The sequence below is a fragment of the Acinonyx jubatus genome, chromosome E2 (genome assembly GCF_027475565.1).
Source record: "Acinonyx jubatus isolate Ajub_Pintada_27869175 chromosome E2, VMU_Ajub_asm_v1.0, whole genome shotgun sequence".
In the NCBI taxonomy this organism is placed as follows: Eukaryota; Metazoa; Chordata; class Mammalia; order Carnivora; family Felidae; genus Acinonyx; species Acinonyx jubatus.
In genome coordinates this window covers 51,082,031-51,107,554 of record NC_069396.1, presented here as the reverse complement: position 1 = coordinate 51,107,554, position 25,524 = coordinate 51,082,031, and the positions used below count along the sequence as shown (strand labels likewise).

The following is a 25,524-nucleotide window of genomic DNA, read 5'->3' as shown; positions in this document are numbered from 1 at the left end:
GTCACTTGGCCTGCAGAAAGCGGCCCCGTGCCCCACCCCGCCAGCCTGCTTTGAAGCCATGAGATTTCTTGACTGCGTGTTGTTTTTGCCAAGCCCGTGGTGTGTGTTGAATTCAGCACGCTCCTGTGCCCTGTGGAGTGGCCAAATAGGCATTCCTTAGAATGGGCACCCAGATCTAGTCTTTGACCCGAGAGGGAGGAGCTGGCTGTCACCAGCTCTGTGAGTGGGAATTTAAATGCCCTGGAAGCTTAGTGCGGGAGGCACGAGACAGATCTGACCCTCGGCAAGCCGGTGGCTTCTTCCCGTTCCCTCCTGGACACCCGTTCCAAGTCAGTCCCCCAGCTTGGTCGGTTGCCTGTCCCCGATGGCCCCGGCGGGCCGACCCTGGCGCGGCCATCCTGGGACATTGCCAGTCCGGGCTCTGGGAATAAGGTCGTCCCTGCTCAGGCTGACGCCTCAGGCTTTCTCCTGCTTACTGGTCTCAAGAGGGCTTGGCAGGTCTAGATTGAAATGATTAGCGCAGTGGGGCTTCCCCCACTTTTCTTGAGGGATCATGTCACAGTCTATTAGGCAAGCTCCCTCGGTACTTAATCCCACTCTGACATGGGCTTTGCTGGCAGTCTGTGAGGTGGCACCACTGAAGCCTGGCTGCTGTTTCTGGAGCCTGCTTTTGTGCCGGCGTGTCAGTGGTCCCCGGGGATTTCTGCCCCTGTCCCGGCTGGTTCGGTTTTCTTGGTTTTTGTCCTTTCCCCTTATAAGGAAGACAGACCCCATGTTCATACAGAAGTTAAGCTGGGAATTTCCTGTGTTATCAGAGGGCACCCCCTCAGGTGACCAGAGGTTAGCCCAGGGCTCCGAGAAGTTTGGGAGCACAGCATGGCCAGATGGCACTGAGGACGCACAGTGGGCCCTGGAGGGTCACTGGCCTGGTGTCCCTTGCAGTCTCCCATTTTCCCTTTGTAAGTCGCCAGCAGGTTTTTTGTTTCTGTTTTTTAAATACTGTTTGTCAATTTTCCCCAAGTCCGTGTAAAGAAACAAAGTTCTAAGTATTCGTGACCCATTTAGTAAAAAGTTGCAGGGTAGATTCTCACTGAGCCCAGATATCCCGGAGGTGTTCGTACAGGTAACGCAGAGCCCCTCTTTGGCTGAAAGTCTTTGGAGGGTGGATTTGAACACTGTGCTTCCTTGCTTTGGGAAGTCCTTCGGCATGAAAGGGCTTTCTTCAGGAATCATTCTTTTTTTTTTTTTTTTTTTTAAGTTTATTTATTTTGAGAGAGTATGTGTACGAGTGGGGGAAGAGCAGAGAGAGGGAGAGAGAGAATCCCAAGCAGTCTCTGTGCTGTCAACACAGAGCCCGATGCTGGGCTTGAACTCCCAAACCATGAGATGAAGTTGGACACTTAACCGAAGGAGCCACCCAAGTGCCCCCCTAGGAATCTTTCTTGATGGTGGTGAGGACTTTGGAGTCGCTCGGGTGGTCTTTGTAGCCAGCCCCCAGGTGTTAGGTGTAGACCCGGCCCACGTATTCAAGCAAGCTGGCTTGTGGGTGTGGGACAGGGATGGAGCCTGACCCTGACCCTGGGCAAGACCTTGGCCTGCCCTGTCATGCTGTGGGCGGAGGTAAGGGAGTGTCTGCAATGTCTGCCCTTGACAAGTCCCATCACCTGTCCTCCCTTTGCGATCCACCTGCCTGAGAGGAGAGTGTTCAAAGCGTCTTGCCATCCCTTCCACTCTGATAGGCTTCTTCTGGCTCCATGAGGGTCTTTTGCTCTGGGAGCCTTATTTTCTTTCATCAGGGCTTCTGGGAGCCTGGGCCCTTCTTGTCTTCCTGTGTCCCCTCCGTCCCCACCTGCCCGGAGATTCTGGCCGCTTTTCCAACATGTCCCTCTGAGCTTTTTCCTTTCCAGACTGTTGGTTAAGAGTGATGCGCTTTTTAGCTTTTCTTCATGGAGTACGGGCCTCCATCCCCGCCATCCTCGGTTTGTCTCTGGGCCTTCCTCAGCTCCATTTTGTCTGTCAGTCTCCCTGTGTTTCTCCTGAGGTGTGGCAAGCTGGTCTGCCCACGGTGTTCCCAGCAGGGAGGGACGTGCATCCTGTTTGCTGCGGGAACCACACCCTGGAACCCGCCGTGGTTCCAGGCAGCAGGGAGCCTGCCCTGCTCCCTCCGGCTGGAGAGCTCGCCGAAACCAGTTTCCCCAGTCGGGTGGCACTTTTACTGTGGGCAAGGCCACTCCAGCCGAGGCAGCTTCGTCCCACACCCCATTCCGTGGGCCGCACCCAAGCCCAAGCCGGAAGGTGCCTCACTTGTCAGGAATGCCGGCTCCTCCCCGCTTTACTCTGCATCCTTCTGCGGGGCTGCCCCCCACCCCCCACCCTGGAGATTTGCAAGGAGACGACCCAAGACGCACGTCAGTCACCTCCCTGACTTGTTTCCTTTGAAACATCTGAACAAATTTTGTGTCCCGTGCTGTGTGTGAGAGAGCTGCCCTTGACCTCTGCCGGGCTGTCCGTGGGGTTGGGGCCGCTTGGGTTTTAAGCTGACCTGACCGCTTTGAATGGGGAATGAGAATTAAGAGAGGCTCCTTGATATTTGGGGAGCAGTGCCACCCGGGGCGGACAAAGGGGGTTGCGTGAGTGAAAGGACGCGAAGGACTCTTGGAGCATCACCACTGTGGTGTTTCTCTACAAAGCCCCTTAGAACCTGCGGGGGCTCTGGGGGCGGGCTTGTTCCCACTCTGACCCCGGGCCCGTCTGGGCAGCAAGGTCTTTTCTGCCTGGATTAGATCCTTTCATGGTTAGCCTTTCGGATCCTGGGTTCATTATGCCCCTGTTTATGTTCTCTTAGTTCTCTTCTGGGGTCCTAGTTAATGGAGAAGAAAGGAATTTTTTCTCTTCTCACACACGCTCTTCCATGGTCACGCATGAGGAACTGTGGGAGCTTTTAGAAAAGATTTGCGGAATTTATTTTATTTTTATTTTTTAAACCAACTCCTGTACTTGTGACAACTGTCTCTGTGGGTTTGGCCAAAAACTGGATTCTTTTTCCAGTTGCTTGCCTTCTTAACCCTATTTATCCCCTTCCCTCCTCCCCACCCTGTAGATATTTAGAATGTTCTGTGGGCAGCAACTGTCATGTTTGGAGAGTGCTTTTATTTTTGAAAGTACTAGGGATGGGGGTGATGTGGGGGCAGTGACAAAATCAGGAAATCTGTAGGAAGGGGAGCCAGAAGGGATACCGGGGGTCGGCAGCAGTGGAGTGCGGGGGACCCGACCCCGACAGTTGTTAGGAGGGGACGTCAGGAGGGGTTTGGGGCCTGGGACCCTTCGCTCACCCCTTCCCCTTTCTTCACCTGCTCGGTTGCCCCCCGGCTCCCCAGCCCAGAGCTGTGCAGCCCAGGCTGTGGGTCAGACCTCTGGAGACCAGAGCTTGTCACTGGTAGTTCTTACGGGGCTTTGGTGAAATACATAGTGTCCTTGGGCACAGCCCGAGCCTGCTTGTGGGTCGGGTCCAGGAGACCGGGGGCCGCCTCTGGTTTAGAACCACAGCCCTGTCCCCACTGTGCACAGCCACCACCCTCAGCTCACAGGACACATCCATAGGACTAGGACCAAGCCCGTGACCTCAGGCCGCTATGCACCGCTGCACTCTGGGACGGATGCTAATCCGTGTTCCCTGAGAGACAGCAGCCTCTCTGGTCAAGTAAGTCCTGGAAATGCTCTTAAAGCAGGGCTGCGCAGGTTTCTGGACGGTAAGACCTCTGGGAACTTCCATTAGAGCATTAAGCACTGTGATGCCCCAAGGTGGGGATTTCCTCCCCTCATTTGACCACAGAACCTTGTCGCTTTTCTTCTTTAGAATTCGAGGTCCTTGGAGCACTCTGAGAAATACTAACTTAGGGTAGTCCCCGTATCAGTGGCTGCACCTTGAAAATCCAGCGGTGTCGGGCCCCCACCCGCTGTCCCCCAGCCAGGTTACACGAGAGTAGGCGCAGTCCTTGGGGAGGGGGGAGCCGAGAGGCAGCGGCCCCCAGTCCTCCCAAGGAAGGCCTCGCTCTCTTCCTGTCCACCGGGGCCACCCCGCAGCCCTTGGACATCCCCTCTCACACCCTGGCTTCATACTGGCTTTGGGATTGGTTATAGGGAAGATGGTGAGTTGGAAGAAGGTGAACTGGAGGATGATGGGGCCGAGGAGACCCAGGACACCTCCGGAGGGCCCGAGAGGAGCCGGAAGGAAAAGGGGGAGAAGCACCATAGCGATTCGGACGAGGAGAAGTCTCACCGGAGGCTGAAGCGGAAGCGGAAGAAAGAGAGGGAGAAGGAGAAGAGGAGGTCGAAGAAGAGGAGGAAATCCAAGCACAAAGTAGGTCTGGGAGGGTGCGCCGGGGCCGGGCTGCGTGCACCGGGCCGGAGCAGAGCCCCGGGGGCCGAGCTCGCCTCGGAGGCCAGAGGGCACGCGTAATAGTGGTGCTTATTCCTTCCCCAAATTGGATAAACAGTTTTATTTTTCTTTAAAGAGTCAGTGGCTCATGCTCCATTGCCACTAAATGCCCTTAGGTGAGGTGTTTGGCAGGGAGCGCTGGGCCCTTCCGGCATATTCCGGCAGCATCTGTCCCTGGGCTGACACTGCCCACAGCGGAATCACTAAGTCCGTTTCTTCTGCCACTGCAGCGCCACGCTTCTTCCAGTGATGACTTCTCGGACTTTTCAGATGACTCGGATTTCAGCCCCAGCGAGAAGGGGCACCGCAAGTACAGAGAGTACAGCCCCCCGTATGCACCGGTGAGTATCTGCCTCGCAGGGGCCCCCGCGGAGCCGGGTAAACCGCCCTTGTTTGCTAAGCACTTGCTGCCTGCTGGGCATTCTTGCACCGCGTGTTACGTGGGTTTTAAGCCTGCAAGATGAGATACTGTTTTTATCCCCGTTTTACAGGTGAGGAAAACAGAGCCGGGAAACCAGCCAGGTGGCAGCCTTGTAGTGTAGGAGCTGAGGTTCGAGCCCAGTCAGTGGCTGATCTCCATTAGCCATCCTGAGACTTCCCTCTTCTTCCCATGGCCTTGGCAGGACTCAGGATGTCCCCATCCCCCAGAAATCTGCTGATTTATCCTTGGTGTAGCTGACCGTTGTCCACCATTGAGAAATGACCTGTTGTGGAAAATTGGAGCAAATTATCTCAAGGGCCGTAGAGTCAGAAGTCAGATTTTTATCTTGTTAAACAACACGGAGCTTAAAGGGGCATTTAGATTATTTGTTTGGTTTCTGTACTGTTTTTTCTCCCCAGCAAAATCGGTAAGAAAAATTGATGTAGATTTTCAAGTTTTGATGAAAAATGCTTTTAAAGTTAGTAGCTCTAAAATACATCCCTGTGTCCCATGACTCAGCATCATCTGTCCTAACGAATAATTCAATCATATAATGTTACACTTGACGTTGATATGCTAGCAGAGATTCAGACTTTCAACCTGAGACAAGAAATGGAGGGCACACCACAGCTTCGATTAGGAACTAGAGTTTGAGGCTTTTTTTTTTTTTTTTTAAGATTTCACATTTAAGTAATCTCTACCCCCACGTGGGGATCGAACTCACAGCCCCGAGAGCGAGAGTCACACGTGCCACTCACTGAGCCAGCCAGGCTCCTGGGGTTGAGGGATTTTAAGGTCTGCTAATGTAGTCCTATGTGTCTATATACTTACGTTCTGTATTTTCTCATAACGAGTGTGGATTTTTTATTTTTTTTAAATTATTTGTTTACGTAGGCTTCACACCCAGCACGGAGCCCAACATGGGGCTTGAACTCATGACCCTGAGATCAAGACCTGAGTTTGAGCTCAAGAATTGGATACTTAACCGACTGAGCCACTCGGGTGCCCCACGAGTGTGGGTCTTTTAAATTAATATAGATTGTTTCTTGGAACAGTTTTAGGTTTGTAGAAAATTGAGCAGATGCCTTAAATGTTTATTTACTTTTTTTTTTAATTTTTTTTTTAACGTTTATTTATTTTTGAGATAGAGAGAGCAGGAAAGGGGGAGGGTCAGAGAGAGAGGGAGACACAGAATCGGAAGTAGGCTCCAGGCTCCGAGCCATCAGCCCAGAGCCTGATGCGGGGCTCGAACTCACGGACTGCGAGATCATGACCTGAGTCGAAGTCAGACGCTCAACCGACTGAGCCACCCAGGCGCCCCAATGTTTATTTACTTTTGAGAGAGAGACAGAGAGACAGAGCATGAATGTGGGGGGGGGGAGGTGGAGAGGGAGGGAGACACAGAATCTGAAGCAGGCTTCAGGCCCTGAGCTGCCAGCACAGAGCTCTATCAATGCGGGACTTGAACTCACGAGTTGTGAGATCATGACCTGAGCTGAAGTCGGAAGCTTAACTTGAACCACCCACGTGTCCCTCTCCTGTTAACGCTTTATGTTATTATGGTACATTTGTTGTGATTGATGAGCCAGTATTGATGCATGGCTATTAATCAAAGCTTATGGTTATACTAAGGTTCCCTCCTCTGTTTTACAGTTCTTTTGTTTTCGACAAATGCTCATGTTATGTATTCACCATACACTATCATATAAAATAGTTTCAGTTCCCTAAAAATCCCCTGTGCCTTACCCCCTCCCTCCTCCCTGAGCCTCTGGCAACCCACAGTCTTTTTCTGTCTCTGTTGTGTTGCCTTTTCCAGAATGTCAGAGAGCTGGACTCCTACAGCGTATAATTTTTTCGGATCAGTTTCTTTTACTTAACAGTATGTGTGTGAGGTTTTCCCGTGTCTTTCCGTAGCCCCGTGGTTTATCTCTTTTAACCAATGAATAATACTCCATTGTCTGGATGGACCCCAGTTTATTTGTTTAGTAAAGGCCATCTTGGTGCTTTCCATTTGTGTGTGTGTGTGTGTGTGTCTGTCTGTCTGTGTGTGTCTGTCTCTGTCTAACTTCATCCGATATCTCTTTGCACTAACACACTTTGGAAAGCATCATTTAATAGCTTTCTAGTTTGGTTGCCAAGTAGATTATTAATTGAATTCCAAGGCCCCAAGAAAAGGTTGACCAAGGAGCACCCCTCTTGGGGGTGCCTGGCTGGCTCCGTGGGTGGAGCGTGCGACTCTTGATCTCCAGGTTAAGTTCGAGCCCCATGTTGGGTGTAGAGATTACTTTTATTTACTTACTTACTTACTTATTATTATTTTTTAAATATTCATTTTTGAGAGAGCAGGGGGAGGGGGGCAGGGAAAAAGGGAGACAGAGGACCTGAAGTGGTCTCTGTGTCGACAGCAAAGCCTGATGTGGGGCTGAAACTCACAAGCCGAAGTCTGCCGTTGAACCGACTGAGCCACCTCGGCGTCCCTAGACGGCATCCCCTAGACGGCGTCCCCTATAAATAAATAGATGGATCGATAGGTAGATAGATGTGGGCATCTTGGTGGCTCAGTCGGTTCAGCGGCAGACTCTTGATTTCAGCTCAAGTCATGATTTCAGTTTTGTGAGTTTGAGCCTCATGTCGGGCTCTGTGCTGACAGCACAGAGCCTACCTTGGGATTTTCTCTCTCTGCTCCTCCCCCACTTGCTCTCGCTCTCAAAATAAATACATAAAAAGGCGCACCCCTGTTGCCTACCAGGCCTCCTCCCCAAATGAGATTGCATATCCCTGGGCAATAGCCCTTTCTCTCCCCTCCCCAGTTCTTCAGGGATCATGGGGTCCGTGTTTCTAAATTTTCTTTCAAGCCGTGGCTCTTTCTGAAGAACAGAAACGTCTGAGCCCACCGCCCAGCTCTCGCTCGTCTGGGAACCAGTGCCCCGAGTGCTGGGGGCTGGTGTGTCGCCGCCGGGGTGGCAGAGGCCCCCAGACAGTGCATCAGTTAAGGGAACAGCGGGGATCTTGGCAGTCCGGGCCCAGGGCCCCGGGGCCGCCTCACGCCCTCTCTCCATCAGTCCCACCAGCAGTACCCCCCGTCGCACACCACGTCCCTGCCCAAGAAGGCCTACTCCAAGATGGACAGCAAAGGCTACGGCATGTACGAAGACTACGAGAACGAGCAGTACGGGGAGTACGAGGGCGACGAGGAGGAGGATATGGGCAAGGAGGACTATGACGACTTCACCAAAGAGCTGAACCAGTACCGGCGCGCGAAGGAGGGCAGCGGCCGGGGCCGAGGTGAGGCCCTGCCGCCTCTGGGGGGCGGGGGGGTGGGGGGTCCGAGCAGATCCGCGGCGGGGGCTCGGGGTGCAGTGTGGGGCCCAGTGCTGCCGAGCCTCCGGTGCGGGAGGAGAGACCGGCAGTGGTTTCGGTGCAGGGGTGAGTACAGGGGAAGGGCGGGGGCTGCACACGCAGGGCCCTGAGAAGAAGCCCCAGTGCTAGGCCTGTGCTTGGGATGCAGCCAGGCTGGTGGGAGGCGGGGAGACGCCCTCGTGGCTGAGGGTTGTTTTCTTCATTCACTTCCTGCTCAGCTGTGAGGAGCGAGAGAAAAGGGACAGCTTGTCAGATACAGGCCAGGGTAACGGACAGCTGGCTGCCCCAGCCTCCTCCCCACTCCTCCCAGCTCCTATCACCCAACAAGGTGTGCAGCCTCTGAACCTTGAACTGTGGCAGTTAGGAGGTGAGGGAGGGCGGAGCACCGGAAACCTTCTAGAACTGGCTCCTGCCTGCGAGGTTTTGCAACCCACAAGGGTTCCTGGGACCTTATAGCTCAGCAGTACTTAGCCCTGACTAAGGCCCAGCTTATGGTTAGCGTGGCTGCTCATTCATTTTCTTGGCAAGTCTTCCCTGGACACCTCCCTGGACAAGCCCTGCCCTTTGGGGAGATTCTAGACCAGTGCCGTCTGATAGAAATACAGTGTGGGACACCTGGGTGGCTCAGTCAGTTAAGTGTCCAAGTTAGGCTCAGGTCATGATTTCATGGTCCATGAATGCGAGCCCTGCATTGTGATCTGTGCTCACAGCCTGGAGCCTGCTTCACATTCTGTGTCTCCCCCTCTCTCTCTACCTCACCCCACTCGTGTGTGCGTGCTGTCTCTCTCTCTCAAAAAATGATTAAAACATTTAAAAAGAAAAAATATATAACACAAATCACCATAGAATTTAGAATTTTCTAGCAGTCCCATTGAAAAAATAAAAGGAAACAGATGAGATTAATTTAAATTTTTTTTTATGTTCATCCATTTTTTTTTTTAATTTTTTTTTTTTAACATTTATTTTTGAGACAGAGACAGAGCATGAACATGGGAGGGGCAGAGAGAGAGGGAGACAGAATCTGAAACAGGCTCCAGGCTCTGAGCGGTCAGCACAGAGCCCGACGCGGGGCTCGAACTCACGGACCATGAGATCATGACCTGAGCCGAAGTCGGCCGCTTAACCGACTGAGCCACCCAGGCGCCCCTGTTCATCCATTTTTGAAAGAGCACAAGCAGGAATGGGGTGGAGAGGGGGCGGCGGGGGATAGAATCTGAAGCAGGCTTCAGGCTCTGAGCTGTCAGCACAGAGCCCGATGCAGGGCTTGAACTCATGAACCGCGAGATCATGACCTGAGCCAAAGTTGGATGCTCAACCGACTCAGCCACTCAGTCGCCCCAGATGAGATTAATTTTAACAGTTTATTTTATCTAACTCATATACTCCAAATCTCACTTTAACATATTATCCAAACAGATAGTTGTGGTATTTTGTTATGCCTTTCTCTCTCTGTTTTCTCTCTCTCTCTTTTTTTAATGTTTACTGCAATTGTATTTTTTTGTTAATGTTCACTTACTTAAAAACATTTTTTTTTGACATTTATTTTTGAGAGACAGAGCGTGAGCAGGGGAGGGACAAAGAGAGAGGGAGACACAGAATCTGAAGTAGGCTCTAGGCTCCTAGTTGTCATCACAGAGCCCGACGCAGGGCTTGAACTCACGAACCGTGAGATCATGAGATCATGACCTGAGCCGAAGTCCAATGCTTAACCGACTGAGCCACCCACGTGCCCCAGTGTTTACTTATTTTGAAAGATAGAGAAATAGTGTGTGTGAGCAGGGGAGGGGCAGGGGCAGGGGGTGGGGGGAGAGAATCCCAAGGAGGCTCCACACTGACAGCTTGAAGCCATGAATCTCAAAATCATGACCTGAGCCAAAACCAAGAGTCAGGTCCTCAACCGACTAAGCCACCCAGGCACCCCTGCTCTTTTTCTTTCCCTTTGTTTTTTTTTTTTTTTTTTAAATGATGTTCTGTAAATCCAGTGTGTGTTTCACCCTTGCAGCATCTCTTAGTTTGGTCGTGTTACAGGGGCTCCGTAGCCACAAGTAGCTGGGCAGTGAGTGCAGCTTTCAACGCACAGATGCCCTTGTGGCTGTGTAGTGAGTGCCATAGCAGGTGCACATCCAGAATGCTGAGGGGACCTGGGCTGGGAACCATGGGACCTTCTGCCTGGAGCTGCTAGGAAGGCTTGGGGAGGAGGAGGAAATGACCGACCTCAGGGGTGGAAAATGGGCTGCCTTCTCTCCTGCTGGGGGCATCTGCTCACCATCTGAATCGCCCTGCAGGCAGCCGAGGCCGTGGCAGGGGCTACCGGGGCCGAGGCAGCCGCGGAGGATCTCGAGGCCGAGGCATGGGCAGGGGCAGCCGTGGAAGGGGCAGGGGCTCCGTGGGAGACCACCCGGAGGACGAAGAAGACTTCTACGAGGAAGAGATGGAAGTAAGCTCTCCTCCAGTCCCGGGAGAAAGTGTGGGGCTGGTGGGCGCTTTTGGGGGAAACCTTGGAAACAGTGGAAGGAAAGCATCGGGTGGCAGTTCTCTGTGTTTCCACATTCGTTTCTTATTTCGGAATAGAGGAAACCTTCACATGGTTCAAAACTGGAAAGGTACCAAAGCTGTGAAAACCTCTCCCCACTACTGCTGCCCCCGGCAGCTTAGTTCCCATCCCTGGAGACAAGTTTCCTGAGTGCCTTCTGGAAATGTTTGATGCCTTTGCAGTCAGGTGCTTGTTTATTCACGCCCCCCTACACACACACGCACACAGCTTCCACATTCATTGTTCTGTCCCTGCCTGAGACCTTTCCCTGGTGGTCCGTTGTTACAGCCACAGCTGTCTTGTGTAGGAGGAGCCCTGTGGGATTTACCTGGGGGGAGGGGAGAGGAGTTGTAGGGGTGAAGACAGTACCAGAGGTTAGACACCCTCCTCCACCTTAGGCTGTCGCATGTAAGAGGGGGCATAAGCAGGTGGCCTTGGGTGGGTCATCTGCCCTTCTGAATCTGGTGTTCAGCCAAATAAAAAGGCGTAAGGGGACAGAGAGCACAGTTAGGGACAGTGCTCGCTGTTCCCTGCACGCCACCTGCTTCTCTCCTCCTTTCTGGAACCCTAGTATGGAGAAAGCGAGGAGCCGATGGGAGATGAGGACTATGACGAGTACTCCAAGGAACTGAGCCAGTACCGCCGGTCCAAAGATGGCCGAGGACGAGGTGGGCAGGGGGCCCAGGAGGTGACGGGTCGGCGGGGCTCCTTCCGGCAGCTGCTGCCGGACCGGGATCCTGGGGAGAGGCAGCAGGTGAACGCCATCTCTCTCCCCTGTAGGGTTAAATCGAGGCCGTGGCCGGGGTTCCCGAGGTCGAGGGAAAGGGATGGGCCGGGGTCGCGGCCGAGGTGGCAGCCGAGGAGGGATGAACAAGGGCGGAATGAATGACGACGAAGACTTCTATGACGAGGACATGGGCGTGAGTTGACCCTTCATTCGGATCTGAGATACTTAGCCGAGGCCCCCTTCTCGGACTTTTCCTTTTCTTGAACAAGCTGGCCTCTGAGGCCTGTTCATCCTCCTGCTCCCATCCGCTCTTCTCCATGGGACAGATGAGCTCTCGTCAACTCTCATGGTGGGTGTGCTGCCGGTGAGACCCGCTGTTTTTAAAACCACATCTCTGTAGCACCTGCATCTCCGAGGTGTGGAAGGTTCTAGGTGACCCATCCAGGCAGCCTGGAGAGTTTGCCCTCTGGGAGGTGGATGCGTTCCTGCACAGCTGTGTGGTGCCCTTCGGCTGCCCACAGCTCCGAGTGGCAGAACTTCTGTCTGTGCCAGCGCCCCCTGCCTTGGGGCTCACACCCCGCACGGCCATGACACTGCTCTTGTTACGAGAAGACGCTTCTGTCGAGGGAATGCTCGTGCCCACCAGCCGACTTCTGTCACTCCCTCGGAACCCGCCTCCCCCAGCCTGCGTTGTCCCTCCAACCCTTCCTTTTCACTCCCCTTTATGCTCACACTCTGTGTTCCTGACAGGATGGTGGCGGGAGCTACCGGAGGAGCGACCATGACAAGCCCCACCAGCAGTCCGACAAGAAAGGCAAAGTCATCTGCAAATACTTCGTGGAGGGGCGGTGTACGTGGGTAAGGGGCCAGTTACAGTGCCTGGCTGCCGGAGCAAGGCAGCCACCTCACGGAGGATGCTCAGGCCTCTGGGAATGTTCTAGAAGCCACACTAATTGGGGGCGGTGGCCGGGTAAGGGTGGGAGTGATCGCCTACAGGAGATGCTGGGGAAGACGCTCTTGCAAAGATGTAACGTGCTCTGGTGAAGTTACTGGACTTTAGCGTTGGAAAGGGAATTTGTTACGACCTCTAGATAAAAAGGCAGGTGGGGTGAAGCAGGCCAGCCTTGAATTTCACAGCAGAGTTCAATACCAGAAGGTGGGCCGATGACCGCAGAGCTCTGAGGGTGTAACCCGGTGTGAGTGCCGCCAGCCTTGCATTCAAGTGCGATGGCAGTGGACAGACAGCGGCACACACGTGCCCAGGAAATGCCGCACCGCATGATAAGTCTTAGGAAAAACTGTGCATTTCGAACAAATACGAACAAATGCGTACACGTGTAAAAAACGCTCTGTGTTACAGGTTCGATTCATATTATTTTTAGAAGCTTGTAATACATCCAACGAAAAATGAGTAGCTACTCCTGAGAGTAAGGGGAAACAGCCATAGGACAATTTCTATATTTTGTTCACCCGGGTGGTGTTCTGAGTGTGTCTGTGGATAATGGAAAATCAAGCCCCACTAGCTTAAACGCTCAGACATTGTTCCTCTGAGGTGAGGGATGTTGGTGCCCTGGTCAGTGGCACCCTGGGGAACTCAAGCTCCTTCCTCCTTCCTACTTTTAAGAATATCCGCCATCTTTGCCGGTCCCACAACGGCTGCTGTGGCTCCGGGCGTCCCATCTAAGGGCTGAGAGGAAAGATGGGTGAAGGGGTTTGATTTTTCTTTTAATTGAAGCAGTATTGTCCTCCCTCGGGGACGTTGGCTTATATTTCATCGGCCACAATATCTCCACACGAGCCTGGAGAATGTGTTTGTAGCCGGGCACGTTCTTCCCAAACAAAACGGAGGTTGCGTTAGGAAGGAAGAAGCGTGGCCGTCATGCAGCAAATGGTGAAAAATAGTGGCTGCAGGGAGGGAGAGGGAGAATAAGAACAAAGCGGTGCGGGGCAGCAGAGCGGAGCCTGGATGAACGGGGACGTGGGGCGGGGAGGCAGGGCCCGAGCGAAGGGAGCGCAGCTTTGTCAGAACTTTCAAGGTGGTGGGAAGCCACGTCGTGAGCCCTCCCTGCCCTGTTGGGGGGGGCGGGGGATGTGTCCCTGCCATTGGTCCCTCCGTGCTTCAGCGGTGACAGAGGAGGACTTCCCGTTGCAGGTGGGCGTCGGCGAGGGCTTAGCGTGGCACCCCCTTGACGTTTTCCCGCCTCTCTTCCAGGGAGACCACTGTAATTTTAGCCACGACATCGAGCTACCAAAGAAGCGCGAGCTGTGCAAATTTTACATCACCGGCTTTTGTGCCAGAGCCGAGAACTGCCCCTACATGCACGATATCCTTTGGCGCTCACGCGTGACCTGCCGCAGCATGCAGGACCTCCCCCGTCCTCCCCGGTGACGGTGGCTGGCCCGCGCCACCCGCGCTGGCCCTCCGCGCCTGCGCTCCGTCCGCCTCTCCGGGCGACCCCTTGCGGTCTGTCGCGTGGCAGAGGTGCCGTCCCTGTCCTGCAGACGAGTGAACTAACCACTCACGCGTCTGCTCTCTTTACGGGTACCCTCAAGGCTGTTTGTAGCGCCCTTGTCTGTTCCCTTCCTGAGACTTCCCCAGTTGGCCGTGTGGCCTTGGGCAAATCCTCGACCTGAATCATTCCCGGGGAGTCCGGACCTGCGGACGCGGCCCCGAGGCCAGCGTGGTGCGGGCAGGAAGCCCTCCGGAGGGAGAGTCCTGAGAAGACGGGCTCTTGTTGGGTCTGCTGCGAGCACGTCATGCAGCCCCCGAGCGGGTCACTTCACCTCTCTGGGTGTCCGTTTCCCCACCTCCAAGACAGAAGGGGCTGGATTCCGTGCTCGGGTGGGTTCTGTGACACGATACGTTTGCCTTAACGTGCCCGTGAACGTGATTTCCCATGTAAGCTGTACCACACGACGGGGAACTGCATCAACGGGGACGACTGCATGTTCTCCCACGACCCCCTGACCGAGGAGACGAGAGAGCTCTTGGATAAGGTAACGTTTGGGGGTAATGTGGGGCCACAGCTGCCACTGTGGTGTGCAACCAGGAGGTGCGCCTCCCCTTGACCTGGCGCGTCCGTCTGGCTTCTGTGCGGGACCCGAATTCCCACTTGCCTTGATCTGGAGCTGGGCCGCCTGAGGGAGGGAACGGGGGCTGTTTTCTCTGCGGGCAGAACTGAGGTGCTCTCGAGCATGTCTTCTCTCCAGCCAGGGCGGTTTTCGTGGCGGGGCGGCAGGGCGTGGGGGGGCGGCGGCGTGAAAGGAACGTTGCTTGCAAACACATCTTGCGTTGCTTAGCCATCTTTTAGAGCCCATGATGCACGAGGAGGAGAGTGAAACTTGGGTGGGTTGTATTTTGATGGAAACGTCAGATGCTTCCTCCTAAGACTTAAGGATTCCGTTACGCAGCCGACAAAGTGCAGGGTAATTGGAGGTTCTCGGGAGAGAGCGGCTTCTCCCATGCTGTGCCAGGCCTTCCTCCCCAGCCAGGCGATGTTTGAGACTCATCCTAGTATCTGTTGTTCTGCCCGATGAGTCATGAGGACTCTGGGGGGCCCGGGGTCCTGTCTTGGGCTTCCTAACGCACTGAGGGAACGGGTGAGGGAGAACACAGGTCCCTTCAGATGAAGGCTCTCGTGCCTTCTAGTTCACGGCAGGTCTGAGAGCTTTGGCCGGTTTTTTGAGAATGGAAAGGATCGAGTCTGAGTAGCACATGAGGCAGCTTCTGGAGTCTGTCAGTACCGCCTTGTTTCTGGTGGGGTCCAGGTCTGCCTGAGGGGTCAAGGGTGAGGACTGCACGAGCAGAGCAGGGAAGCACCCCAGTGCTCACGGGCAGTGCCGTGGCAAGAACTCTCCCCTACCAGGCCCTCTGGGAAATCTAGTATCCTAGGGATAGGGTTTTGTAATGAGCGGCTTGTCTAGAGCCTGTTTCTCTGACAGGGTAGGGAGCGGGGTAAGCAGTGGCTTCCTCTCACAAGAAGAACTGAACAGTGACTTGCCGAGGCCTGCCCCCTGCTGGAGGTTCAGAGCTAGTGCTCTAAACCAGTGCTGTCCAAGTAGGAACACAAGCGAGCCACCGGAGTCCTTTCACATTTTCTGGAAGCTACGTTGAAGTAGAAGGCAACCTAGAAAAGTTAATTTCAGGCAGTTTGTCTTAGTTAATTTGGTATGTCTGTGTTCAGAATACCGTTTCAGCAAATGATAACAAAAAGTAAGACGTTTTGCATTATCGTTCTTGTTGCTATCGTGTCTTTGGAATCTGGCGCTTATCTTCTACTTAGAGCCCCTCTCCGTTTGCACCAGCTGCATTTCAAGCCTCAGTAGCCACATGTGGCCAGTGACCATCGCCTTGCACAGCCCAGCTCTAAACGCCCTAGTGAAAACCCAAAGCAAACCAAGATGGTACATTTCAGCTCCCCGTTACAAACGTTTTGAAAGCATCGGTATCCTCCCCAATCTAAAAACTAAGTCTCAGTGGGTTAAAAATGAGTGTTGACGGACACCTGGGTGGCTCTGTCAGTAGAGCTTCCAACTCTTGATTTCACCCTCAGGCCACGATCTCAACGGGTCGTGGGCTCGAGCCCCACTTTGAGCTCTGTGCTGACACTGCAGAGCCTGCTTGGGATTCACTCTTTCCCTCTCTCCCCCATTCGTTCTTTCTCCTTTTCTCTCTCTCAAAATAAATAAACTTTAAAAAAAAGATGATGGAAAAACCATACCAGAGTCAAATTTGGGTAGTCAGAAAGTAAAACTCAAGATGAATTTTAAGGACCCGGTTAACCCAGATGAAGGCATCGGCCACTCCTTCTTGCCCAGACAGCTGCAGCTCGTTGGCCAGGGTTGGGGCCTGGAGCTTCTGGGCGGCCCCTGGGTCCACACCGTGGTGCCAGTCATGCCTGGGCCTTGGCCAGCCTCCCCTGAAATGCCTGTGCTCTTTTTCTTTCCTTCCTTCCTTCAGCTCTGTTTTCCCACTTCGCAGACACCTTTCTGTCCATCTAGACACATGTGTTCCCAGCCATCCGTTCCACGTCTGGAAGCATGCTTGCTCCTCCACCCAGATTTGTCTGTTAGCAACATTCTGCCCCATTTGCTCCTGTTTTATTTTATATATGTGTGTGCGCGTTTGTTTGTTTGTTTGTTTGTTTTTCCTCCTTGAACCATTCGGGAGTGAGTTGCTCACGTTTTGGTTCTTTACCCTGAAGTCCTTCCTCACACGCTCTGTTTTTGTATAGTCAGGTTTGGCAAGGTATAGTTTGTATCCAGTAAAATTCCTCCCATTTAGCGTGAAGTTCTATGAGTTCTGACAAACACAGAGTCATGTAGCCATCCCAAAATGTAGATTGAGGAAATTCAGTCTTCCATTGCCCCCAGAACCCTGCCCCTGTAGACTCAGTGCTCCTCCATTTTCCAGCCTTTGGCATCACTGCTCTGTTTTCTGTCTCTATAGTTTGTGTTTTCGAGAATGTTCTCTGAATAGGCGTATCCAGTAAAGAGCTTTTAAACACATGTACGTGTGTCCATAACCTTTTGAATCTGCTTTTTTTCACCAGGCATAGTGCATCTGTTGAGAATAGTTGTGGAGGGTAGTTCGTTGCTGTTTGTTGGTGAGCACGAGTCCGTTGTAATGGATGGTCTTAAATTTGTCTAGTTATCAACTGAAGGAGATTTGGATTGTTTCTAGCGTGGGGCAGAAACTTAAGAATTTTCTAGCCAGCCAACCGACACAAGCTGATTTCTTTGCCTTGATGAGCCTTGGCTCACATACCTTTGCGTGTCTGTGGGTGTGAGTGCCCTATGCCGCTAAGAGGCTGCTCTGAACTTTCGGAAACTCTTGGCCTCAGTCAGGATCCATCCTGGTAGGGGAGGGCCCTGGTGTGTCTCGTCTGATGGAAAGGTCCTGGGAGTGCTCGTCTTTTCAGGCGGAGAGGCCCAGAGGGGACGCGCAGGAGGTCTGTTCCAGACGTGTCCGTCTCGGCGTCTCTGAGCAAGGGCTGTACGGTTTGGGTTCGGCTTTCCTGGTGGGAACGCGGTTTTAATGTGTTTTACGTGTCACCGTCCTGCCCTCTGATGTGGTTCGGCGCCTGCTTCCGCAGCGACATGCGTGGCTCAGGGTGGGAGATGGAGGGTAGAGAGACGAGTGCAGGGAGCTGGTCTAGACGTGGAGCTGGGGTCTGGTGAGGGGTGAGGGGAGCTGAGTCCTGCAGCGGGGGGGGCCGCGTCCTCCAGCTGGCCAGTAGGCTGGGACGGGAGACTCCCGCCTGGCGTGGGGCAGGAGATGGAGGCCCTGGTCCCGAGTAGCACCCGGCGCATGCGGGGTGCTGGGCCGGCGCCAGCAGACGCTAGTGAAGACGGCACACAGGCTCGCTCTCCAGAGCCCGTGGTCTGATGGAGGAAGGGACGCTGGCCGGGTGTTCCCGACTGTTAAGTGGTACAGAGAAGCGCACGCGACAGGCATGTCTGGTCTCCAGAGGCCATCAGAGGCTGGTGGCAGGAGGCGACCCAAAGGAAGAGCAGCCGTCGGGCAGAGGAGGCAGCGCTTGCAAGGAGGGAACGATAGGGCGTCTGGGTGTGAGCTCGGGAGGCCAAGGGAGCGAGCGTGACCTCTCCGGTGGCCAGAGCTTGCCACCCCCTCCACGGGAGGGGAGGAAGCTGAGGTCAAGGTTGTTCCTGGTTAATGAGGTATAACCTTGTTAGGTTCTGCCTTCTGCCTGAGGGCATCGAGTTGCCGCTGAGGGAAGGACCTAGCTTTGTGATTGATGTGTGCTAGGTCAGTGTGCAGGGGACGATGGGAGGGAGACCAGAGACCAGGTAGGAGGCTGGGGCAGAGTCCTGGCCAGAGGCAGCGGGGCCCAGGACAGAGGGCGGAGGGGCCGCTTGGGAGGTCCAGGCAGTAAGTAGCTTGGGAACAGTGTGTAGGAGAGAGACCCCAGATCGTGGCTCGGGGTTCAGGAAGTAGAGGGGGGTCCCTCACTCAGAGAGCCACGCTTGTGGCCAGTGGAGAAGGCACGTGGGGTGAAGTGTGCCCGGGTGGAGCTGAACACCTACCCGCAGCTCTCCAGATGGAGGAGTCTCCCCAGCCCCGTGCTGGCACTGACTGAAGGCTTCGGGGCGGGCAGGGCCTTGGAGCCAGGGAGGGGGGGTGGAGGCAGGGTGCCGGGGAGACCCACTGGAGAGGAACATCAAAGACCGGGGTCAGGGTGTCCAAGGCCTTAACTCTCTCATCCCCCCACGCGCCCCCCCACCCCTCACCCCTCCCATCCTCCGTGGTCCTGATGTTAACCGGCTGTTCTCTGGAGCCCAGGGAATGCAGGGGGAGGTGCATTTGTCTGTTTTCCTTGCTCGTCTATCCAACAAATGTGCGTCCGTGCCTAGCTTCTGCCGGGCACCGTCCTGGGCCCTGGGGGACGCGGTGGCGAGGAGACGGGGTCCAGTCATTGGGCAGATCCTGATGATGCACCGGGATCGTGGAAGTGGAGGGAATGTACAAGGAGCCCAGGGGCTCTGCAGACAGGCTGCCATTCACGGGAGCCTCGGTGAGGCAACTCTGTGCTGGTCCCAAGGTGAGTGGTAGGAAGAAAAGAGTGAGAGGCATGTGCCGAGCAGGGGACACAGCACAGGCAGCAGCCACGTGCTCGGTAGAGAAGCAGAGGGGGCCCAGGGGCCAGTACGCCGGGCGGGAAGTGGACCGAGCTTCAGGGCGGTGAAGCATGCAGGGCCGGGGCCTGCCTCACCGCTGAAAGGCACTGCTGGTTCGGGGCAGGGTCGCCCACACCGTCCCAGGCACCTGTTAAGATGCGGTTCCGGTTCAGCAGGCCGCCCTGTGCTGCTCGTTCGTGCTCAGACCACTCCTCGAGGAGCGGGGCTCTAAGGGACAGATGTTTTCTGTCAGTTAGTTGTTCGAGTATTCCGGCACCCTTGAAGCCATGTTCCTCCTAGACCCTGCTGTCCCCAGGTGCAGGTACCATTCCTGACAGGAGAGAGAAGAGCCGAGACCGGCCTGACATGCACCTGGAGACCCTGCTCCCACCACCCACACTCCCGCCATCGCTGCGGGGAGGGAGGAACGGGGGGGGGGGGGGGGCGGACTTGAGCGGTGCTGGGGCTGGGATGCTAGCCGCTAGCTGTTGAAGCATCTCTGAGCCCCATGTTAGGATCCACGAAGGCATCTGTGCTGAGGTCCCTAAGGTGGCCCGGGCCCAGGTTCAGTCGTTTCCTGGCAGGGGGCGGGGGCGGTCCCAGGACCAAACGTGTAGCCACAGTGGGCCAAGGCTGGAGAAACCAGGCGTGAGCGTCCAAGAGTCCTTGCCCCGTGGAGTCACAAGGACCGTGCTTAATTCTCAGGTTGTGACAGCACTTGTGGAATGTTCTATACCAGGGATGCCCAAGGGACTCAGTGCTCAGGGTGGCGCCTCTGCCTGGCATGTACCAAAATTCCAGAATCCCAGAAGGAAAGGGTGTGTTTCAGCAGAAAGCACATCATTTACATAAACAGTTTGGGCACGGGACAATAGGGATTAGGTATAAAGTAGGTGACACGTGCTACAATGTGGGTAAACCTGGCATTTTTTAAAATGTTTTATTTATCTTTGAGAGAGCGCAAATGGGGGAGGGGTGGGGGAGGCAGGGACAGAGGATCCGAAGCAGGCTCTGCGCTGACAGCAGTGAGTCTGACGTGGGGCTCGAACTCCTGAACCCTGAGATCATGACCTGAGCCGAAGTCTGACCATCAACCGACAGCCACCCAGGCGCCCTGAACCTGGCAAACGTGTTGAGTGAGAGAAGCCAGTCGCAAAAGGCTGGGCAGTGTATGCTTTAATGAACTCTCCAGAATAGGCAGGTCATAGACATGGCAAGCAGATTAGTGGTTGCTGGGGCCCCGGACGAGGGGGAAGGGGAGTGACTGCTAATAGGTATGGGCCCTCCTTTTGGGGTGATGGGGAAGTTCCGGAACCAGATAGAAGTGGTGGTTGTACATCCTCATGACTACTTAATGCCATTGAACTGTACAGTTTAAGGGGAGAAAAACAGGTGTCTTTTTTTTTTTTTTTTTTTTAATTTTTTTTTCAATGTTTATTTATTTTTGGGACAGAGAGAGACAGAGCATGAACGGGGGAGGGGCAGAGAGAGAGAGAGACACAGAATCGGAAACAGGCTCCAGGCTCTGAGCCATCAGCCCAGAGCCCTACGCGGGGCTCGAACTCACGGACCGCGAGATCGTGACCTGGCTGAAGTCAGACGCTCAACCGACTGCGCCACCCAGGCGCCCCTGGGTGTCTTGGTGCAAACAGGAGTGTCTGCCCCCTTCCCTGCCCCAGCTGGTCACAGAGCAGAGGCAGCAGTGGTGTGGGATGATGACTTCCGTGCCTCATGGCATGATGGTCGCGGGGTCCTTGTGTTTTAGGGTTCTCAGAAAGTTCAGTTTCCCGCGCGGGAGGCCTGGTCCCTACCTCATCCCGGTCTATCCCCTCCCCCGCTTTGTTCTCACGGGCAGATGTTGGCTGATGACGCAGAGGCGGGCGCTGAGGACGAGAAGGAAGTGGAGGAACTGAAGAAGCAGGGCATCAACCCCCTGCCCAAACCACCCCCTGGTGTGGGCCTCCTGCCCACCCCTCCTCGGCCCCCCGGTCCCCCGGCCCCGACCTCTCCCAACGGCAGGCCCATGCAGGGCGGCCCCCCGCCCCCACCCCCACCTCCCCCTCCGCCTCCTGGGCCCCCCCAGATGCCCATGCCTGTGCACGAGCCGCTGTCCCCACAGCAGCTGCAGCAGCAGCAGGACATGTACAACAAGAAGATCCCCTCCTTGTTTGAGATCGTGGTGCGGCCCACAGGACAGTTGGCTGAGAAGCTGGGTGTGAGGTGAGTGCCCCAGGGCCCCAGATTCCGTGTGGTGGGGCTGGTCTGGCCTCAGACGGGCTCCTCTGTGCCAGGGGTCTCACTGCGAGCCTGGTCTGGAGCCCTCCGTGACCAACCTCACGGATGCCACCGTGTCTCCTCGAGGGCATGGCTACCATGCATGCTTTGCAGCCCCTCACAGGTGCATTTCTTCCTCCTAGGTTCCCTGGACCCGGAGGACCCCCCGGGCCAATGGGCCCCGGGCCCAACATGGGCCCCCCAGGGCCAATGGGGGGCCCAATGCATCCCGACATGCATCCCGACATGCACCCGGACATGCACCCTGATATGCACCCCGACATGCACCCCGACATGCCGATGGGTCCTGGCATGAACCCTGGCCCGCCCATGGGCCCCGGTGGCCCCCCAATGATGCCCTATGGTCCTGGAGACTCCCCACACTCTGGAATGATGCCCCCCATCCCGCCATCTCAGAACTTCTATGAAAACTTTTACCAGCAGCAGGAGGGCATGGAGACGGAGCCCGGACTCATCGGGGACGCAGGTGCGCGGGGGGGCCGGGCGGGGGCTGGGAGGGGCCGCTGCGGCTCGCACAGGGGAGTGTCATCGGGGACTTGGCTTTCCTCCTTGGTCCGAGTCTTTGGAAGCATGAATCCGACTCCATCTCTGTCCCGTGAGTGGTTGAACGTTTTCAGTGACGGGATTCACCACCCCGTTGAGGTTGAAGGGAGTCCTGTGACGTGATGAGTCTGGTTTACTTGATTGTCGCTTGCTCTGCCTGGAAGCCCGAGGGGCGGGTGCGGGTGGCATTGGGCTTTGAGGCCAAAGCGCCTTCTCCAGTGTGGGCTCCTTCCGGACGGTCCTTGGCTTGGAGCTGCTGGTGTTCTGTCGACTGACCGTCTTCCTTCCGTCTTTCCTTCCCTCCTGGCTGAAACAAGAATGCGTCCTGGTAACAGCTTCAGTGTCTGACAGGGTGCTGGCCGGCCCATGGCGCTGCATCCCTGGGAAGTCACATGCCGCCTTCGGGAAGGCTGGGATGTGCCCACTGCTGCCAGGCCTGGGGTCAGAGCAAGCAGGGCAGCCGTAGGCCTTGCCTCAGCTGCATTTTAGTTCAGGGAAGCAGACAGGAGACGTGTAAATAAACACATACGCTCGTTTCAGCAGAGATCGTTTCTCGAAAAAGTAAAACGGAGAGCTTGTGGCAGATGGTCGGGGCAGAGGCAGGTTGGGAGTGGCTGTGCCGCGTGGGGATGGCCAGCAGAGGCCTCTCTGAGAAGGGAGTGTGAGTTGGGATGTGAAGGGGAAGAGGCCAAGGGGCAGAGACCCCGGTCCGTCGGCTCGGTTGAGAAAAGTAAGGGCAGCCGTGTAACTTGGGAAAGGGAAGGGACAGAAGTCCCAGCATGGGGACTCCGACGGCCCCGGTGAGGTGGCCTCATTGGAAGAATGGTAGGGTATAGGCAGAGGCATTCGAGGGGGTGGATAGTAGGGGTTGGAGTGGAATCAGGGAAGTTTCTGGAATGCTATGGAGTTGTCCTGGGCAGAGCTGGCCGTGACGGGGCAGGAAGTAGCGAGTTTGGAGAAAACACCGTGGGGCCTACATTCCTCCTCGTGCACATGTTATAAGACAGGAAGGGGCAAATGGGGACGCCGGCCTCGAGGCAGGGTCACCTGGGCGGATGCTCACGCCGTCCCTGATGCCGGAACGTCCTGCTGGAGAGAGCCAAGTTGTGGGTGCTCAGCACCCACAAGAGATCACTTCAGCCGCCCTGTTAAGCAAGAGATGCCCATTTGACAGCCGTGGGGAAACTTCGTGGGGCATCAGGGAGACCACCAGGCTGGGGGTCAGTGTGAGCCTCCCGCGTCTCGGTGGTGCTCGGAGCCACGGAGCAGTGTTTGCGGCAAGGAGCGGGAGCTTTGGAAGCGGGAGTGAGAAAGGCAGGCTGTGTGAGGGAGGTGCCGTGGTTCCCACGGGCCCCTCCTCCTTTCGTAAACATGTAGAATGTGCATGGAAAAAGGCCTGGGTGCGGAGGAAAACCAAGTCTGGCGAGCTGTTCACAGTAGGTGCCTCTAAAGTAATTCGCCCCTATTTCCTTATCCAGGAATCTATGCATTTGAAGTGTGCCCGCCCAGTGGTGGTTACTATATTCAGTCGTACGGCCGACGAGTAGTTTGTTCTGTGCAGGGGCTACTGGGACTGTTGTTCACGGCGTGTGCCCGGCACCGCGCTAGGCTCCTGCCCCATAGTGCAGGTTTGCCCACGAAGTTCAGGGGCTAGAAGAAGGTGGCCTTTTACTTTTTCCTTCATATGCTTTGTGTATGAAATGTTTACAAATCGCGTTAAGCCTTTTAGTTTCTATTAAGTTACAGATTATCCTCTTGGTAGCACTGGCCACATTTCAGATGCTCAGTAGCCCCGTGGAGGATAGTGGTAGCCAGGTCGCACTGTGCAGATACGGAATATTTCATCATTGCAGAACGTTCTACGTGTGGGGCGGCGCTGACTACACGTTCTCTGTCTGCACACACACACGCATGCACACACAGTCCCCATGTGCAGCAGGCCCCTGCCCTTCAGGAGTGAAGGCAGACCCCGACCCTCGAGCCCTGTGCTTCCTAGACGCCATGTGAGAGAGACACCCCCCCCGCCCCGCCTTTAAATGCAACCGCACGCTCGTGAGCATTTGCAGAGTTCAGGACCCCGTAAAGGAGGGAGGGAGAAGGAGGAGTCACCCGTGAGCCTCTGGATTGACATGTGGCCATAGCAACATTTCCGTTACTTCCTTTTATTTACAAGTCTTTGGTCACCGTGGCCAAGCTCATATTACGAGCTCTCTACGAGATGCAGTGTTTTTGTTTTCTGATTATTACAAAGAAATCATGAAAAGAGGGCGCATGGCTGGCGTAGTCGCAAGAGCGCGTGACTCTTGATCTTGGAGTTGTGAGTTCAAGCCTCACGTCGGGGGTAGAGCTTACCTAAATAAATAAAACTTAAAAAAAGAGGAAAAAAGAAACCATAAACTGAATGCCCCTCACCGGTAATTAGAACAGATCAGAAGCACGTGGGGGCCCCTCTCTCCCAAGTCTCGCTCCCAGAGGACTGTTTTCTGTCTGTCTGCAAAGCCTTTTCGTTGCATTTCGTAAACATGTGTACGACGTTGCGTCTTGTTTTCACTTCATGAGCATTTGCCCGCCCACATCACTAAATCGTGCTGTGAACCCCATTTTTCAGTGGCTGCATCCTGGGTGGGGAGACCCCCGTTGGCTGCTCCGTCCCCTGCTGTTGGGCCTTCTGTGGGGACCCTCCTGGGGAGGGTAGGAAGGGACGGGCTGCACATCGTCACCCATTGCCATCAGGGGGTGGGGGTTCTCCAGTTAAGGGCGTGCAGGTGGGATGGAGCTGGTGCCACAAGGCCCTTCCCGACACGAGCCCTCGGTTCTTCCCTGCCACAGAGGACTACGGGCACTACGAAGAGCTGCCGGGGGAGCCTGGGGAGCACCTCTTCCCCGAGCACCCTCTGGAGCCCGACAGCTTCTCTGAGGGAGGGCCCCCAGGCCGGCCGAAGCCGGGCGCCGGTGTCCCCGACTTCCTGCCCTCAGCCCAGAGGGCCCTGTACCTGAGGATCCAGCAGAAGCAGCAGGAGGAGGAGGAGAGAGCGAGGAGGCTGGCTGAGAGCAGCAAGCAGGACCGGGAGAATGAGGAAGGCATGTGTCCTCCCCAGGGGCAGGGGCTTCCCCTGACAGGCACAGGCCCCCCAGGCCGCTGTGCCGTGGAGAGGTGGGGAAGGCCTAGCTGGGTTTTGTGTCGGAAAGGAGCTTGTGGCCAGAGAGGACCCCTGCCCAGGGCCGTGGAGCCGGGCTGGAGCTGCTGCATTGCATGTCCCTGAGGAAATTGGAAGTCAGGGCTGCCTTTCTGTATCTTGGGGGTCGAGAGAGACCCTGATCCCATTGAGGAGGGAGGTGGGCTGGTCCCTGGAGGAGACAGCAGCCAACAGGATTTCCCTTCTGAGCCCTTAGAGAGGAGGCTCACCGCTCTCCTTTCCCTAGACCATGCTCTCAGGAAGTCAGCAGATGACAGCCAGTTGCTGACATAAACCAGTAATAAGCACAGTCCCAGCTGCCAGGTCACTTGGTGCCACACAGCGGATCTGATGGCATCCAGCCCAGGAGAAAATGGGGCGGACAAATGGTGT

The 25,524-nt window shown here is 55.4% G+C and overlaps 1 protein-coding gene across 9 annotated transcripts in view; it reads left to right on the top strand.

Moving 5' to 3' along the window:
• Positions 1 to 25,524, top strand: part of ZC3H4 (zinc finger CCCH-type containing 4) — a 44,372-nt gene that overhangs the window by 14,264 nt on the left and 4,584 nt on the right. For 8 of the 9 annotated variants that reach the window (XM_027037899.2, XM_027037898.2, XM_027037902.2 and 5 more), the window contains 12 exons: positions 4,141 to 4,360; positions 4,669 to 4,779; positions 7,922 to 8,144; positions 10,505 to 10,656; positions 11,324 to 11,420; positions 11,533 to 11,672; positions 12,230 to 12,337; positions 13,692 to 13,803; positions 14,367 to 14,476; positions 20,973 to 21,337; positions 21,535 to 21,878; positions 24,785 to 25,036. In XM_027037899.2, coding sequence (XP_026893700.1) covers positions 4,141 to 4,360; positions 4,669 to 4,779; positions 7,922 to 8,144; positions 10,505 to 10,656; positions 11,324 to 11,420; positions 11,533 to 11,672; positions 12,230 to 12,337; positions 13,692 to 13,803; positions 14,367 to 14,476; positions 20,973 to 21,337; positions 21,535 to 21,878; positions 24,785 to 25,036 — 2,234 coding nt within the window. The remainder of the gene's footprint in view (positions 1 to 4,140; positions 4,361 to 4,668; positions 4,780 to 7,921; positions 8,145 to 10,504; positions 10,657 to 11,323; positions 11,421 to 11,532; positions 11,673 to 12,229; positions 12,338 to 13,691; positions 13,804 to 14,366; positions 14,477 to 20,972; positions 21,338 to 21,534; positions 21,879 to 24,784; positions 25,037 to 25,524) is intronic. The other variant, XM_053211295.1, reaches the window with a different exon arrangement.